Source organism: Orbicella faveolata, unplaced genomic scaffold (assembly GCF_042242905.1).
Source record: "Orbicella faveolata isolate gen_17 unplaced genomic scaffold, um_ofav_v1 contig_12, whole genome shotgun sequence".
Taxonomy (NCBI): domain Eukaryota; kingdom Metazoa; phylum Cnidaria; class Anthozoa; order Scleractinia; family Merulinidae; genus Orbicella; species Orbicella faveolata.
Window position 1 is genome coordinate 19519194 of NW_028301539.1, and position 17631 is coordinate 19536824.

The 17631-nt window shown below is 41.2% G+C and overlaps 1 protein-coding gene across 1 annotated transcript; it reads right to left on the bottom strand.

The window, feature by feature from the left end:
- Positions 1-10253: 10253 nt before the first annotated feature.
- Positions 10254-11368, bottom strand: LOC149117018 (uncharacterized). Its single transcript, XM_089280712.1, has 2 exons — positions 10414-11368; positions 10254-10291 (listed from the first exon to the last, which is right to left on the bottom strand). The coding sequence occupies exons 1-2, from the start codon at positions 11366-11368 to the stop codon at positions 10254-10256; spliced, it is 993 nt and encodes a 330-aa protein (XP_089136838.1).
- Positions 11369-17631: the final 6263 nt, after the last annotated feature.

Consider the following 17631-nt stretch of genomic DNA (forward strand, 5'->3'; position numbering starts at 1 on the left):
TGCTTTTAAATTACTTTCCAGTATAATAGAAGCCAAAACAAAAAATTGAATTTTTATAACATACAACAAAGCTACTTCACAATTATGTTATTCACTCAAATAGAGTTTGATAGAAGATTGCATAAACAACACCCGTAGCTATTGAAAACAAGGCCATTGTTTAATATACAATTTGTGATTCGTGTGCGATGCGTGTTACTTCATTAGGGTGTTTCATAAAAGAAAACAAAGAATGTGTGAAAGAAAACAAGGCGGGAGTGATTCAACTTCTAAACACAAGTAATCCTTTCACCACTATTTTTAAGGCGCGCGCGTGCGTGTGTGTTTTATTTAAGGAAAAAAGAAGGAACAAGTCAACCTCTTAAGAAAATGTCTTATGTTGCTAGTTTTATATTAACGGCATGTTTTTTGGTTATGGATTTCCTGCTGTTTCATGTGCCGGGCGTGTTACTTCATTAGCGTTTTTTTTTCGTGAAAGAAAACAAGGCGGGAGTGATTCAACTTGCAAACACAAGACATACATGGAGTGATCTTTCCACTTTGTATTTTTTTCAAGTCGCACGCGCATGTTTTCTTTCTCTTCTTTTTTTAAAGGAAAAAGGAAATTTGGCAACAGAAGTCAAACTAGTTTCATGTTAGTGGAATTTTTTTGAAAATGCTTTGACTGCTGTTTTATGTGCCGCGCGTGTTGCTTCATTAGCGTTTATTTTTTCGTGAAAGAGAACAAAAGACGCTATTTAGAATGACAGCTTTATTTTATGATCAAACATGTTGTCCCCGTACCAAAATTTGTGGCCTGACTGAGCGAGATTATGGCCCGATTCGGACCATAATGCTATTTTTGTGGCAAAAACTGAGCGAGACAAGAGGATTTTGTCTCTCCAGTACTACTGGTCGAGACATTTGTCTGGCGTGTTTATCGCCGATCATATGGCGTTAACTAGCGTGATAGAGTACAAACCGAATTTATTCGCTTACAGCGCACTACCGAAACATTTTTCAGGGTGCGTTATCGTTGTAATTCTGGCTAAATTCATTTTACAAGTACGTAAAATTCGGACATGACTTTTGTCAGGTCTGGTTATCGGCCATAATCTTGCCGATCGGCGTGACACCTCATACCATAAAAGTATGCGCTAAATGCGAAAACTAAAATATAACAGGATCGCTCTTTTGCATCAAAAGATTCATTTCAACACGGTTATTCTCGCCCAGGTTGCATTTTTGTTCAGTGTTCAGATTTCGCTAGAGGCCTTGCAGTGTTCACATTGCGTGCGACGAAAAACTCCAAGGTATGTCATGCCGCACCACAAGTCTGCGTCTGCTCCTACGTACCATACAATATGCTTCAAATTTCCCGTAATGTACCCCAAAGAACTCCTTGGCATTTTCGTCTAGGTAGTTTCTACTATTCTAAACTGATTTGGGTGTTGATACACGTGAAGAACAGTAAAAGGGTAAAAACTGTTTGGCCACTTCGTGACAACGCAACTTGAAATCTGACCTTGAAGTCATTTGGGATAATACGAGAGTTCAATTGATTGGTCCACGCTGAATAAACATATCAAGTTCTGCGCCTGTTGCAGAACTCGACCGATTCTTTGAAAGCGGGAAAATCTCATCGTGTCTTCTTTTCGTGCTGTGTTTGTGTCGGGAAAACATCAACTCATTCTTTGCTGGAGGAAGAAAATCTTCTTCCGTGTCTGTGATTTGGAATGGAATGTGTAACGGCGGTGTGTTTGTGCCGAAAGGGTTTCGATGTTCTTGAAGAGATAATTTTAAAATGAAGGGATTTCGTGTTAATATGCAGCTAGTGTAATCTTAGTACCACAAGAAATGGAAGTAGTTAAGGCTTGATCATTGAGGTGAGCTTGTAACTTTAGCTAGATGATTGTCACAATTAAGTAGATCAACACACCGAAAGTTTGATTAACATACGAATTGTTGCATGTATGAATGACCTTATCGTTCAATTTTTATCGCTCCTGTCAGCCTGACTATTGTCAGGTTCTGTCTCGCTCATTAGCGAGACATTTTTAGGGCCAGAATCTCGACCGTGTCTCGCTCAGAAGTTTCGTACGGGATCACTATTAGAAGCAAACGACCGATTGTCAAAACCACCGAAGCCGAATAAAAACGCTCCGAAGGGTTTAACGTACTGAGGTTTTATGAAAATTATAACTAAGATGGCTTTTATTAGCATACAAACCCTTAGGCAAACGATTTCAAACTCTTTGCAAACCCTTCGCAAAGCCCATGCACACGCTTTGCAAACCCTTTGCAAACTCTTTTCAAACGCTTTACAAACTCCTTTCAAAAAGTTTACAAACTCCTTTCAAACGCTTTACAAACTCCTTTAAAACGCTTTCAAACGCTTTACAAACTCCTTCCAAACCCTTTCAAATGCTTTACAAACCCTTTTAAAAGCGTTTCAAACTTTTTCCAAACCCTTTGCAAATGTTTTGCAAACCCTTTGCAAACGCCTTGCAAACGCCGTTTGAGGGCGTTTGAAACACCGTTTGGCCCAAATTGAAATGTTCGATAAGACGTGTTTTCCTATGGAGGGTCACATTTTTGTGTCAGTGCCTGCATAATTTGAGCTTCCTTCAGCATCTCACTGGTATTATGGTTGAGAGACTGCTTTTCAACCACCTGTATTTCTAGCCGGGCGAGTGTTTCAGAAGGCATTGACCATATGATCCTTCTCCCAGTATTACGTTCTTTCCATTGACTGGACAAAGTTCAGTGGGATCAATTAAATTAACGTTTGAATGTTTGGTACAGGAAGGTACTGATTTGGCATTCCTGTCAATAACCTAGAAAATGAAGTGAAATACTCTCATAAATTGCAAATGCTAGATTGTATCATTGGGGCGCCTAACTACATTAAATTTGTATTATTATTACTTTAGGTCCCCAGTTTGCAATATAGCTGAAATTATGTTATCACTATAATTCTAGTTACAGTGTACGTTGGAGAAAAAACAAACAAATAAATAAATAAATATACAAACAAAATAGAGAAAAATTGTAGTTTAATCTCAATTTAGAGAATCAAGTGGCTCGTTGGTTTCTCATGCTAACTAGGGAAGACATTTTTGGGAGTATTATACTCGCCTCCACCCCCCTCCCCCACCCCCCTCCCCCACCCCCCTCGATTGGATGCCAGTATCATAAAGGCTTTTGTTCTTGGGCCATCGTAGTTTAACGAGGAATAAAACACAAGTAGTGGTGATAAACATATTAAACTTATGCATTTGAATAACTTGACGTTTCGTATGCTACGCAACGTACATTTTCAAAAGTGGAATAAAGACTGTTACAATTTTTGAAAACTATATATGAAATGTAAATAAGGGGTCTGGAAACGAGATTAAGAAACATCTGTTTCTTAACAGTAAAACGATAAAAGCCTAAGCTTATTAATAAAGTATCAGCTTCTCACTGCTGACGTTTACATTAAGAGCTGGCTTAAGTTCTTGGATAAGCAGTTTCTTTAATTTTACAATGATAATCTGTTTTACCAGAAGCTAGAATATCAAAATGATCCCACTTGATGTTGTGACCTGTGGCTTTTATATGGTCGGCAATGGCTGGTGTGGGGTCATTCTTAGTGAGAGCCCTGAAATGTTCCGTTTTCCTATCATAAAGCCGTCGTTTTGTTTTGCCTATGTAAAAGTCACTGCAGTCCCAGCAAGCAACTTTATAAATGACCTTAGATTTTTGTGAACGATTTAGATGGTCCTTGTATTGAAAGAAAGATTTGATTCGGCGAGTGCTTTGAAAAATTATCTTAAGATTGACAAATGAATGGAAATTGTATACACATGATTTCAGATGCTTAGAGATTTGGTCACTTTGTACACCTAAGTAAGGTAATAAGATGATAATATCTTTCTTCAGAACTGTAGGGACGGGGCTACTTGGCTTGTTTCTGTTTCTGTTTAGGACGTCATTAATGCTGTAAGTGATAATACCTTGTGGGTGGCCATTTTGAAGCAGGAGTTTGCGAAGGTCATCAAGGGCAGATTTAAGCAGGAAAGCAGAGGAGCAAATTCGGTAACAGCAATAAGTAAGTGTACAAATGAGATTTATTTTGTACTTGCGTGGAGAGAAGGAATCCCATTTAGTATAAAGGCCAGTGAATGTCTTTTTCCAGTAGATGGATGTGGCAAAAGTGTTGTTTGGGCAGTGTTTGATGAGGATGTCTAAAAACGAATTTCATTGTCTTGTTCAAAATCAATAGTAAATTTGATGCTCTCGTGATGACTGTTTAAATATCGTAGGAACTCATTAGCGGTGTCTTTGCTGTCAAACATGGTGAAAGTGTCATCAATGTACGTATACCAGAGTGGATGACAGTATTTGGTGATTTTAAAAACATAGAGTGACATTGCCTAAAAAGTGAAACAGTAAACAAAAATTAGACAAGTGCATGTATAGCCTCAAGTGATGGGCCCACCCTCGCACATTCCCTTTTTGTCTACTAGAAGTTGAGGCAGAGGACTTGTACCTCTGAACATTTGAATTATCTGAACACCAGAATGCAAAATAGCTAAGGATCATGCTACCACAATGTTTTGCATTGGTATAAACACCACCAGGCGGTTTAACACTGTGCTGGTTATGCGTTTTTGACGTGTCTGAATACAAGCTTACTTTGGTTCTGTCCAAGGTCCTGGTTTTGTTTTGATCAACCACTAGTCTCCACTTTAAGTAATTAGTGCACGCCATTTCTTTCGCTCATGAGTACGCAGCTCTTTCCTTTTGTCTAAGAATTCCCATGGCCTCCCTTTTCTTTGCAGTCCGTAAGAGTTTCCTTTTGTTGCGTTTGTTTCTCATCCTTCGTTTTTCTTCAATTGTATTTTCATGGGTAAACTGTGGCATGATTCTCTCTGGAAACGACAAAATCGTTGCAAGTGAGCCTTTCCCGTGAAATCGGTGCACGAAAATATGTGTTTGTGTTTGTACAACCGCTGTGCACAATTCCTGCAGTTCACTAAAAAACCTGAGTCCACGGTTCAAATCCTTAGCGGATGGAGCAATTTCCAGATGCGAAGCCCGGAATTGCCTAGCAACGATGCACGAAATACTTAGTTTCCTTTCGAATTTTCCAGTTGTTCGTCAACAAACAGGGTTGGTACAAAGGACATTACTTACTCATTCACAAACAACAGCATGAGTTGCGAAGTGTAAATTCTGTTTATTGCAAGCTGGACAAATATGGTCCTGATTTATCGATCAGGAAGGTAAGAAACTTAGCTGCGTGCATTACAATATTAAATCTCGTAAGCTCAGTTTAATATCTGTTTCACAGTTAAGTCACACCTCTCGGAAAAACACAGCTCCTTGTATACATTGCTGTAGCATTAAAATCTCCTCTCCGGAGCCTGTAAGCTTATTTATTTATCCTAATAATGAACTCTGCCTTACATGTGGGTGTTGTAAATATCTTACATATCAAATTATATATGAAATTATACTAAATAAAGCTTGGCCTTACATGTACACTGTAGTTTAAATGGCTGAGATTAGTCCAGGGTTAAGATAGTCAGGGGTTAGGAAGTGAAGTCCATTTTCCACTCCCTCAGAAGGACTCTTGCATATTTAATTTTCCTTGTTAGCTGCTTACCCTCCTCATCTTGGTTCACATGAGCATAGGTTGGTAAATGGTTATTTTTCAGAAAATAGTCTTTATCCCATTCCCTGTGTGCTATATTTAACTCCCTTAGCTTTTTCAGAATGCCAGTCTGAATCTTTACCAGTTCATCCATAAACCTTTCATAACAGTATGTCTTTTGGATGTTTCTCATATTCACTTCTCATCTTGTCAAAAAGAACTACATCTGGAGTAACTCCAAGGACAACTGCAACACTCTTTCCCAGTGTAGTCTGAAGTTGACGGTCATTGCTGCCTCCCTTGAAAGAAAATTGCACAATAAATTCATGAGAGTTTTGTGGAGAAAAGGAAAGAAAAAACGTGTATGGCAAAATGGAAGTTTCCCTGTGCCACTAATTCACTTCAGGCATTGCTTCACTGAATTGCACTGAAGTAAATAATTTCAGTGGTTGGTTATATTATGTCAACAAAATACACAGCTGTAAAAACTGATGATAAAAAAGTTTGTATTTAATAGTATTTCCATTGTTCTCTTTGGAAGAGGATGGTAACATGGTTTCATGCTTGCACTAATTTTGGTGCTTTGAAATGTATTTGCACTCTAAAACTTAATGGGTCAGTACATGTCGTGATATTTTGTTGGTACAAGATACTTTCTATGTAAATGGTACAACTGCGAGTATGAACAGCTAATTATAAATGAAGATAATCAAGGCCATTATTTCCAATGTAATTTACTGCACTTCTCTCTGAAGACTTCATTGTCACAGTCTTGTCACTCTCTTGTGAGAGATTTCTTATAGATGGGTTGGCACATGGAGTTGCTAGGGTTTCGTTGTTTTCTACTCTCTTCTGCGGACCTTGGATTAAATTAAACTCATTATAATTAGAAATTTATTTGAGGTCTTGAGGCCGTAGCTGAACACTGGACAACTACTGGCACATGTCTTCTATTCAACAGTAATATTTTTTATAATGATACACGTGATATGAAGTGAATGGTGATCACATTTATAGAGGTCCATTTTGATCTCCCTTATTGTAAAAGGTAGAGGTTTAGAACCTGCTACATACATGCTAGTGACTTTATCTTTGGTGGCATTTAGAACAGGTTTGGGTACTGTGTTCCTAATTACTTCTTGCTTTCTGATATACAAGTAATATTATTTGTGACTTTAAAGTCACCTGAAAGTCTAATTTTGTGTCAAATAAAGTGTTTACCTGTCATGAGGGAGTCTTTCTGAACTTCATTGGTGGGTTGTGATCCTTGATCTACTATGTCTGGTTCCAGTGTTGTACAGACATCAGCTTCCACTTCCTGATCATTGTAGTTGTAGCAATTCTGATTATCATTACCCTTTGGACATAGAATGGATTCATCATCTGGAACAAGATTAAACATGATAACAGTCTCATTGTCAAGTTATAAAGGGAATAAATCACAGCTCAGGCTAAATAGTGATAAGAAACTTTTAATGCCGAGTTGGCACTCGCACACTACCAAAGTATATCCGTTGCACGAGGTTCTGCTCGTCACGAGAGTGCCTGATCACATGATGTGGTCACGCTTGTCACGTCACATCCCCTTCCCTTACAAAATTAGCAAGAACAAAAACAATAGGGTCCAACAATAAACTAAAGCTATTTCAAGTGTTTCAAGATAAGTCATAATCTTCAAGCCATGCTGGGGCACGTCTGGCTCTCTCTGAGCGTCTGGGCTGGAAAGCAGGTATGGGATCTTCGTTGACCGGGACAGATTCTGTGGCGGGGATTGAATCATTCACTTCAATCTCAGGGGTCTGGGTGTGGATCTGTCCTGGCAGGAACTCTGGTAAATCTGGTGGCTTGCTTTCATTCTCAGCTTGATGAGGCTCATCGATGGGGCTGCATGGTTCTGGTGACGGCTCCATAGTAGACCGCAGCTGGTGGCGGTTTCTACGGAAGCGCCGTCCTTCCACCTCAACTTCGTACGACCGTCGGGCAAGAGGGCGCGTGCAGTGGCCTAAGCTCCATTTCTTCTCCCCAGGCAACTTCATGCGGATTGAATCACCTGCCTTTAAGGGGGCAAGGTTCTTGATGCCTCTGTTGTACTGCTTGCACTGCAATCTTTTCCTAGCTGCTAGGTTACTCGTCGTCGTCTTAATGTCACTGTTTGGCCTGAGGAGCACTGCAGCTGTTGGTAGCAAAGTACGAGTGCGTCGACCCATTAGCCTCTGAACTGGCGAGGTACTGAACCCCTCACTTGGGGTGTTGCGCCAATCGAGGATTGCTAATAGTGGGTCTTTCTTGTCGTCCTTCGCTTTCATAAGAAGTCCTTTGCAGGTTTTCACAGCATTTTCCACTTTTCCATTTGACTGTGGATATCTTTGACTAGAGGTTCGGTGATCAAAATTCCACTCAGAGGAGAAACTCTGGAACTCCCGATTGTCAAATTCTGAACCATTATCTGTAATCAGTACTTCTGGAATACCATGGCGAGCAAATTGCACCTTGAGTTGAGTAATAACAGCTTGTGCTGTCTTCTTGTGGATCTCAACCACTTCAAAGAAATTGGACCAGTAATCAACCATGATTAGGAATGTCTGCTGTCCAAGAACAAACAGATCAGCACCAATTTTCTGCCAAGGGCGTGAAGGCAGCTCATGTGGCTGAAGCCCTTCGTGGGCCTGTTCTGGTCGGTATGTTTGGCAGATTGTACAACGAGACACAAAGTCTCTGATTTCAGCACTCATTCGTGGCCAATACAATATTTCACGGGCACGGCGAACACATCCTCCAATGCCGATGTGGCTGCTGTGGAGCTGGTTTAACATTTCCTTTCGAAGTGAAACAGGCACTACAAGCTGTTCTCCACGGAACACCAGACCTTGTGACTCTATCAGCTCGCCTCGCTCGTCATAGTATGGCTGAGCAGCAGGAGGGCAATTTTTCTTTTCGGGCCAGCCTTGCTTGATCACTCGGATTAGTTCCTGGATATCAGCATCTTCAGCGACTCGCTGTCGGAAGACATCTCGCTTCGGAGGTTCAACTCGAATATACTCTTCGTGATTCACCATCTCGAGTGCACGAATCTCACAAAACTCGGTCTGAGCCCCATCAGTGGTCTCCAGATATGCACGACTCAAGGCATCTACAATGTGCATGAGTGTTCCTTTCTTGTATTGAACTTCTAGATTGTACTTTTGTAGGGCCAGGCGCATTCGCTGCAGGCGCTTGGGTGATTTGTGAATTTCCTTCTTGAACACAGACTTCAATGGCTCATGGTCAGTCTCGACAGTGATTTTGTCTCGCCCATAGAGGTATTGGTCGAACTTGTCACATGCCCAAGTGATGGCAAGCATTTCTTTCTCGATCTGCGCATATCGAGACTCAGTGTCAGTGAGGGCACGGGAGGCATAACAGACAGGCTGACCATCTTGCAGCAGTACTGCTCCTAAGCCAGACTGGCTTGCATCGCATTGTACAGTGACCGGCTTGTTTATATCGTAATAACGGAGGACAGGTGCCTCTGTCAGGAATTTCTTGATTGTCTTCATGGCAAGGGAGTGCTGTTCTAACCACTGGAACTCTACATTCTTGTCCTCCAAACGTCTAAGTGGCTCTGTCATCTCTGACAAGTGGGGCATGAACTTAGCAAGATAGGTCACCATCCCCAGGAATCGCTTCAATGAAGTGACATCTTCAGGTTCAGGCATCTGCAATATAGCCTGAATCTTCTCTGGGTCAGGCATTAGCCCCTGAGAAGTGAGTAGATGACCCATGAATTTCACGCTTGATTGGTGCCATTTCACTTTTGCACGATTCAACTTCAAGTTCCACAAACGGCATTTCTCGAGAAAGGCGCGCTCATTTCTTGCAAGACTCTGGTTTACTTCATGTTCTGTATTGCCAAATCCGGCAATCAGGAAGTCGTCTGCAATCACTTCCACTCCTTCCAGGTCTTCGACAAACTCGTGCATTGTACGTTGCCAGACTTCTGGCGCTGATGAGATGCCAAACGGCATCCTATTCCATCTGTAGCGCCCAAACGGTGTGTTAAAGGTGGTCTTGTAACTAGACTCAGTGTCAAGACGTTTCTGCCAAAAGCCGTCCTTGGCATCGACAACCGTGAACTTCTTTGCTTGCGAAAGCCGGGTCGCGACCTCCTCCACTGTTGGCATTTGGTAATGCTCTCGACGGATGGCTTTATTTAAATCACGCGGGTCAAGACATGTGCAGCTTGTTGGGCTTGACAATGACCAACATACTGGAAACCCACTCGGTTGGTTCAGTTACAGGTGCAAGAATACCACTAGTTACCATCTCATCAAGTTTCTCCTTGATCTGGTTTCGTAAAGCAACTGGTACACGACGCGGAGGATGTACTACAGGTGGAACTGTGTCATCAGTGACGATGTGGTGCTCGCCTGGGAGGTCACCCAAGCCTTCAAAGACATCTTTGTATTCCTCTAGAATGTCGGCAATCCCTACTGTTACGGCAATGCCAACGCTGGGGGTATCCTCGAGACTACTGACGTTTGATGGGCTATCACAGTCATTAATTGTGATGAGTCCCAGTCCAATACATGTGCTGTATGATAACAGTGGGCCAAGGTCATCTTTTGTAATGTTGAATGGCAACACATTTCTTTTCTCATGGCGCCATGTAGGGAGCTCTGTTGACCCCAGTATCTTGTATCGTTCATTGGTGTAAGTTTTAATAAACTTGTGTGAGCAGCGCTTGACTTGTGCCAAATCCACATCACCGGTGGCACGCTGATAATCTTTCAATGAAATGAGATTGCACTCTGCACCTGTGTCTAGTTGGAATGTCACCTGACTTTGGTTGCCTTGCATGCCGACTTCCATAGTAATCAAAGCACGTGATCTACTTCCAACTTTACTTATACGAAAAACTTCTTCAGGTACTTCTTCTACGGTGTTTACCTTTGGGTTGGTTGCTCGGCACCTTGACTGAAAGTGGTTCTTTTGTCCACACTTGTGGCAAGTTTGGCCTTTTGCAGGGCACTGGCAATTTCCATGCTGATATCCACAAAATCTACATTCTGTTTGCTGGATGGGTGGGTCACGTGGCCTTCGTGTGTTCTGAGGTGGCTCATTTCTTTGTTGTGTTCTAACTGCACCAACTGACTCCTCTGTTCCACTGGCAAGCAGCTTTAATTGCTGACTAGTCTGTTCTGCCGCTTTACAAATGTCGATGGCTTTAGACAAGGTCAGGTCGTTTACTTGTAGAAGGCGTTCGCGTACTTTCTCATCTCGGACTCCAAGGACCAAGCGGTCGCGTAAAATCTCGTCCGGTGTGATTTCGTCGTGAGCACAGTTCTTCGCAATCACACGCAGCTCGGTCACGTACGCACTAATGCTTTCGCCTGGCTCCTGTTTACGATTATTAAAACGGTAGCGTTCGTAAATGACTTGAGTGCGAGGTTCGCAATATTCGTCAAATTTAGCTAAGACGTCTGTAATACTGTTTTCACTCTGGCCTTCGCCCCAAGCGAACGTATCAAAGGCTTTGACAGCTTCTTCGCCGATAACCGAAAGCAATGTTGACACTCGAACAAGATTCTCCTGCTTGTAAATTCCAGTCGCGATTTCGTACCTTTGCCATACTTTTTTCCATTGCTTCCAATTACTAGCCAGATTATCATCTACGACGAGCGGTTTAGGTGGCGGCAGGTTCATTGGAGGCAATATCAATGGAGCTACGGCTGACGTTCCTTCAGCGCCTCCTTCAGCAGAATCAGTCATCTCGCCAAATCCAAGATGGCGGCCACGCAGAACAAGCTTCCAATTTCGGTCGACGGTTTACTCACCAGTGTGGCGACGAATGTTCATCACATCATCCAGTAACGAAGCGTGAGAGCCACTCCTGACACCATGTCAAGTTATAAAGGGAATAAATCACAGCTCAGGCTAAATAGTGATAAGAAACTTTTAATGCCGAGTTGGCACTCGCACACTACCAAAGTATATCCGTTGCACGAGGTTCTGCTCGTCACGAGAGTGCCTGATCACATGATGTGGTCACGCTTGTCACGTCACACTCATCCTCTTCCTCTTGCAGATCATCTGGAATAAGAAGGTTGGCTGCTGCAGTTAATACTGGGATGTCTACTTCTTCATGGCTACCAATGCCCTCATCATTCAAGAAACCAGTGGCCTCTTTTGTAACTTTACCATGGTTATCTTCAGTCCAGATGACATGACTAGGAATGCACAACTTCTCAAGGCATTCATTCCAACACGTCTGAAGGTAAGACTCTTCAATTTTGTGATTGCTTGAACGGTAGTAATGAAGAATAGGACCTTCTGACCTGTCCTTTAAAGCACACTGTGAATCAAAGAACTCAATTCCCCCTTCTTTCTGACACCACCAAATACCTTTTCCTGGGAGAAGAAAATCAGCTATTCTTTGAAGATGGGCTTGCCAGGACCTGGCATGTTTCTTGATGACTAGTATAGGGATCATAGTGTTAGTGCGAAGACCAAGAGATTTTGCTAGCTTTGATAACTGTGACTCCTGCTTTGCCACTGTTGTTCTAGACTTTCCAAGCTGTTCTTCAGCCTGAAGGCGAATGAACAAATTTCCGACGATGTGGTCAGGGTGCCCATTTGAAGTTGCTGATGTAATGGATTTGACTGTGTTGAACATGCATTCTTCCTCTTCTGTATTTGCTGTTTTCCCACTGACAAGCCTCAGCTGTAGAGGAGCATGAGCTGTCAAGTCATGGAAGTATGTGCCATAGAATTTCCTTGTTATCTCATTTAATTTGAACCCAAGAACTTCTCGACATAAGATGGCATGATACCACGTGCTGTTGTGTAGGCGGAGAACATTTCTTGGACATCTCTGGTCATCACCTTTGTACAGAACTTCTTGAATGTCAACAAGAGTGTCAACTAAGGCCTGAACTTTGCCATCAACAACTCCTTTGATTTGATTTGAAACATTTATTATGGCACATCGGTAGTCAAATGCTTGCTTGGTTTCTTTGCCACCAATAGTTAATGCAATTGTTTCTTCAATGAGCTTTTTGTGTTCAGCATTTGCTATGTGACTTGGCAGTTCCGTGAGGACACTCAATATGGTTTGAAACATCATGCATTGGCTCACACACAAGAATTTCGTAATCTTCAATGTTTATAGCTATAAGATCTTCTGTTGGGTTTTCAAACAGTAAAGCTGGTACACGTTGAACACCTTGCAGTTCATTAGTAAGATTATCTTCCAACTCCTTTTTTGTGTCTCCTTGAAAGATTTCTCTTGACCCTAGCTCACGAATCAGATGTTGTTTCTTTAAATTGCTTAGTGGCTTTGATTTTTTATTGACAGAGTTCCTGCCGATGAGACCCTTTAATACACAGTCTTGGTGATCCTTCAATGATACAAACTTGCATTTGAAAGTGTGGTCCAGCTCAAATACACGGCTTGCATGAACACCACATCCAGAGCAATAATAATGACCTCCCTTCTGCTGACCACTTTTAAAGTTCTGGGCTGGCGAGTCACCATGGAAGAATCTCATCTTGTTGTTTATTTCTACCGTGCATCCTTCTTTCTCAGTTGTGAGGTTTCTTTGAAGGTGCTGGAGGCAGCACGACCTGCTTTCTACATAGGCAAGTTGTTCTGTATCACTGCTATGGCATCTCCCAACAATGTAAATTTCTGGTTTCTCCACTTCTGTCTGAACATCAACCTCCTCCCCTGTTTCCAATTTATACTCCAGGTTTGTAAGATGCACAGCTGGGTCATAAAGGCAGGACACCATGAAAAGGATGTGCCCATGATTAGCTAGTGTTGAATGGTGATGCCATATTTGCAGGTGACGTGTCCGTTCCATTTTTTTCAGTTTTTTCCTCATTTTTGTCAGACCATCATTTTCATCATACTCATTCAACTCCTTTAATCTGGAGACCACTTGTTCTCTGGGCATCTCCTCATAGAATTCATCTGGCTTAACTCTCATGAATTTTTCATGGAGCGTTAATGTCTTCTTTCGAATTTCTTCCCATGGTTGTTTTCTTTCTTCAACCACAAACTCTGTCTTTTTGATATTGCCATCTTTATCAAGGACCAGTTTTTCATACTGCAAAATATAGAAAATAATGAACAAGTAATTAGCAAAGCTTATGTTTTTTATTTGAACAATTTCAGCATTCTTGCTTCTCAAATAATGGTCAAGTAAGCAGTGAGATTACCTTCCTTGGCACAATAAGCTCTCCCAAGGTATATTCACCAGAGGTTATCTTCATTTTTAGTTTTTCCTTGAGCTCATCATTTGTCTCTGGGACAGGAATGCTTATTTCACCACCTTGTCCTCTCTTCTTTCTTCTTCTTGCCCTTAACTTGTTTGGCAATCCTTGAGGGTTGAAACGGTGAATATTTACTCCCTGATTCACCAGCCATTCCTGGACTATTTGCCCACCATTCCTAGCAATTTCCCCCCTGTTGTTGGTTACATGGTATCAGCGAGCAACCTCTGACCAATTGATTTTCTCGCCATCCTTTTTGCTTTCAATTTCTTTCTTTAGTGTTTCCTTGTCCCATGCCGTTCTGTCAAAATTTCCAGAGTGAGTTTTCTTTTGCCTTTTCCCTGATCTTTTTTTCTCAATTTCACAATTCCGTCTTTTTCTTGCAGCCTTCACAGATTCAAAGGATGATGCAAGCCTTTCCTGTTGCCTTGCTGCAAACGACTGTCGTTCTCCCAAACATCTGTGCAAATGACAAGAAAATATATTTTTGATGGATTTATAGTAGTATTTATTGAGTACTTTTTGCTGGAGGTTGGGAAGGTTCTCATTGGAATTACATGTACATCAATAGGCTAGGAATGTTCAGCTCAGAGTCCAAACTTAAGCCTAATTTCCTTTTCAGACTATAAGAGAGGAAAATGTGAACCATGTATGGTTTATTGTTATAAATTACGTGTCTGTGCACAGTCTGAGACTGTATGCACCTTAATGCATATGCTAATTTCAGAGAACTTCCCCTCATCTCCTACCTTCAATGATGTTTATGTGGGACCCCTTTATGATATAAACTTTGTGTGAAGAGTGTATTAGTTATGAATCTCATTTAGTTTTTGTTTGTGGAGTTTCTTGCCTATTTACAATACATTTAATTTGTGTACAGCCTAGTCAGTAACTTGACACATTTTCTGCAATACATTTCAGAGCTCTAGAGCTATGTTCTTGACAGGGCAAATTGTTTTATTTCCTGTAAGTAAAAGTTCTTGATTTTTTTTCCCGCAAGATCAATGGAGACTCTGTTTGCCGATCGCCCCTGCTGGGCACTCAAATTTTAAACCTTCTACTTATGTTATTTCCTCCTCCCTCCCCTCCCCTGTACCCTTTCCCTATAACCTCAGAGCTATTGGGTAGGCTTGGGCCTTGGGGTAGGGGAGATTGCATATTATGTAAACAGATGCCAGTTTTAGTCCAAACTTACCTTTCCAGAGAATCTGTTTTCCAAGCATCTTCAATGTGAGATTTTACTTTCCTATATCTGTCACGACGAGCCTTGCGCAGTTCATTGGGGGATTTCTTCTTTTGAAGCTCAATTTCAGGAACCTTTGTCATGGCTGTAGCAAACGAAACTTCGCAAATCTTTTCAAATGCCAAGTTAACCCTGTCGTAAAGACCCTTTACAATTTTCTTGATTTCGGTCTGTGGGTATGGCTGCCGACACTTAAGTGGAACTGATGGGATTTTGATGTTGTTGCTTTTGGAAAAGATATTCTCTACATTTGCTTTTCCCTTGAACTGCTTGGATCTCACTGGAAATAAGGCCTGGAATTCTGCATCTCGTCTCTGACATCCCTTGCAATCAGCAAGATGATGTTCCTTCTTCCTTTCTGGCAGCAATTGACTCCAACTTTCAGGTGAAAAATGGTTCACATATTTCTCTTTTTCCACCTTCTGCCGTGGGTTCCAGGATTTGAAAAAATCCCTTAGTTGGGGGAGTTTGTTACGAAATTTGGTGAAGTCGATTGGAAACGCGTCTTCTTGATCTTTGAAGAGTTCAGTGTATCGTTTGTAGTGCTCCTCAACTTTACACGCACAAAATTTTGCCTCACCCTCTTTTTCTTCTTTCAATAGCTCAGCAGAGACTTGTCTTCCTAATAGAAGAGCAGCAACTCTTGCAAATCCACAAGAATGCGGACGTAGAAAGGTGGCAGCAACCTTTTCACTGCAGCTAGCACTTGGCATCTTCGTGTGGTTGGAGCGCCCTTTTTTTGAAAATGAGCGTGCTTTTGTAGAAATTTACTACGTTATTCCTTCAATCCTAGTGTTGGATTTCATCATAATTACAAAGGCCCGCCTTTACGGTACATCCACTGGCAGTTAAGAGTAAAGCAAAACAAGATGCAGCTCTAAAATTCTTGTTTATTACAGACATGCGGTCTTATAAAATGACTACTTTCACTTCTTTTTTCGTTTTTATTCATTGGAAATACCTCTTCTTGACTCCTGTTTTCTTTTACATTGTTAAAGGTTATTGTCACTGTTAACGCATTATATTCTTTGAAAAATAGAAAAATAACGCTTTAGAGAAATTGTTTACTTCGGCCACCTTTTTTATTTCTCCATCGTTGACATTGTGTTGCTATGACAACCCTTATAAAGTCGGTCACCGCTGTTCAAAAGTTACGCCGTTATGAAAACAAAATGCGCTAAAGATCTTTCCGATGTTTGCACTAAACCACTGGCTTGCAGACCCCGTGAAAGTCACCTTTTTACGTAGTTCATGTGTAATGATAAACTTCACAAGTAGCACCTTGCATTTCAAACTGGAAATCATGGCCTTCTGTCAGTAATATTTCTTTAAACAGTTCGATAGTTGCATTTCGAGTGTGTTATCGTTTGGTGAAGGCTTTGACTCCTGAAGGCACCTTCAAGGACATGATTTCCAGTTTGTTTAATTAATTGCCACTATTGTGCATTTATATGAAAAACCACAACCGCAGATGTTCGCTTGTTTAGTAGGGCTGCTAGGGCTTACAATCTAGTCGCTTTTTAAACACCTCGTGTCTGATGACGTCATAAGTTACCACGACAGTGACACCTGTCAAAAGAACCTCTTTTCACGTTCTGTTTAATGGTCAACATTGAATGTTTTTAGCTGGTGGAATTGATTTAATATATTATTTTTTTGATTTTATTTAATTTTTTTACAAAGAGCCAGTCCTTAATGTACCTGAGTGAGAGGTGTATATGCCTAAAACTTCTCGTATGAAGAGAACCTCTATGCATATTAAGAATATGCAAATAAAACAGTGCTGTAATCATAGGGTTTGAGAGTTTGCTATGGCTTTCCAGCAGAGTGCAAAAACTTCTCAGCCCTTCGAGAAACGGGGCCCTGGCCGAAGTTGTTTGAAGGCTGGATAATGTTATCCACTTTTCGAACAACCCTGAACTGAGGTCACTGGGTGTTGCGTTAAGTCTTCAAACAGTTCACAATTATTTCGCTCTGTTTTCATCGCCTTAATAAAAATCATTGGGACTAACTTATAGGGATAAACAGGTATGGATGATTGCGCCAATGATCTGTTTCCAAAATTTATTACGAGTTTTAACATTTAATATGAAAATTCAAATATTGCGGCATAACGAAAATATTACATATATCACAGAAAAACTAGAGAACTGATGTGTGACCTTCTAATATTGCGAGATCTCGGATGAACTGACAAGCGGTCTGCTGCAGAGTCCAGGCTTGCTGTTGGCGAGATCTTCATACAGTGGATGAACTCACGACAATCCCACATTTTGCTAGCATCTTCTGAATCTGTTGGCTTATAGTCTCATCATTTTTTGCATCTGTTGATCTATAAATGCTTCTGCATCCACAGACAACTTTGTTGGTCTTCTCAAGCGCGCTAGATTCACCATGGAGCCAGTAATTTTTAGTTTCTTGATGATTCGAGAGACACTAGTGTGGCTTACTACTGCTTGCTATTAAACCTTTGTTCTTCGATGACCTGAATATTCCAGCTGGGTGAAGATCTTGC

Coding starts and splice junctions, on each gene's coding strand:
- LOC149117018 (XM_089280712.1), bottom strand. CDS start 11,368: ATGACTGATTCTGCTGAAGGAGGCGCTGAAGGAACGTCAGCCGTAGCT. Junction 10,292..10,413: donor GACATTCCAACTAGACACAG/GTGCAGAGTGCA, acceptor GAACGATACAAG/ATACTGGGGTCAACAGAGCT.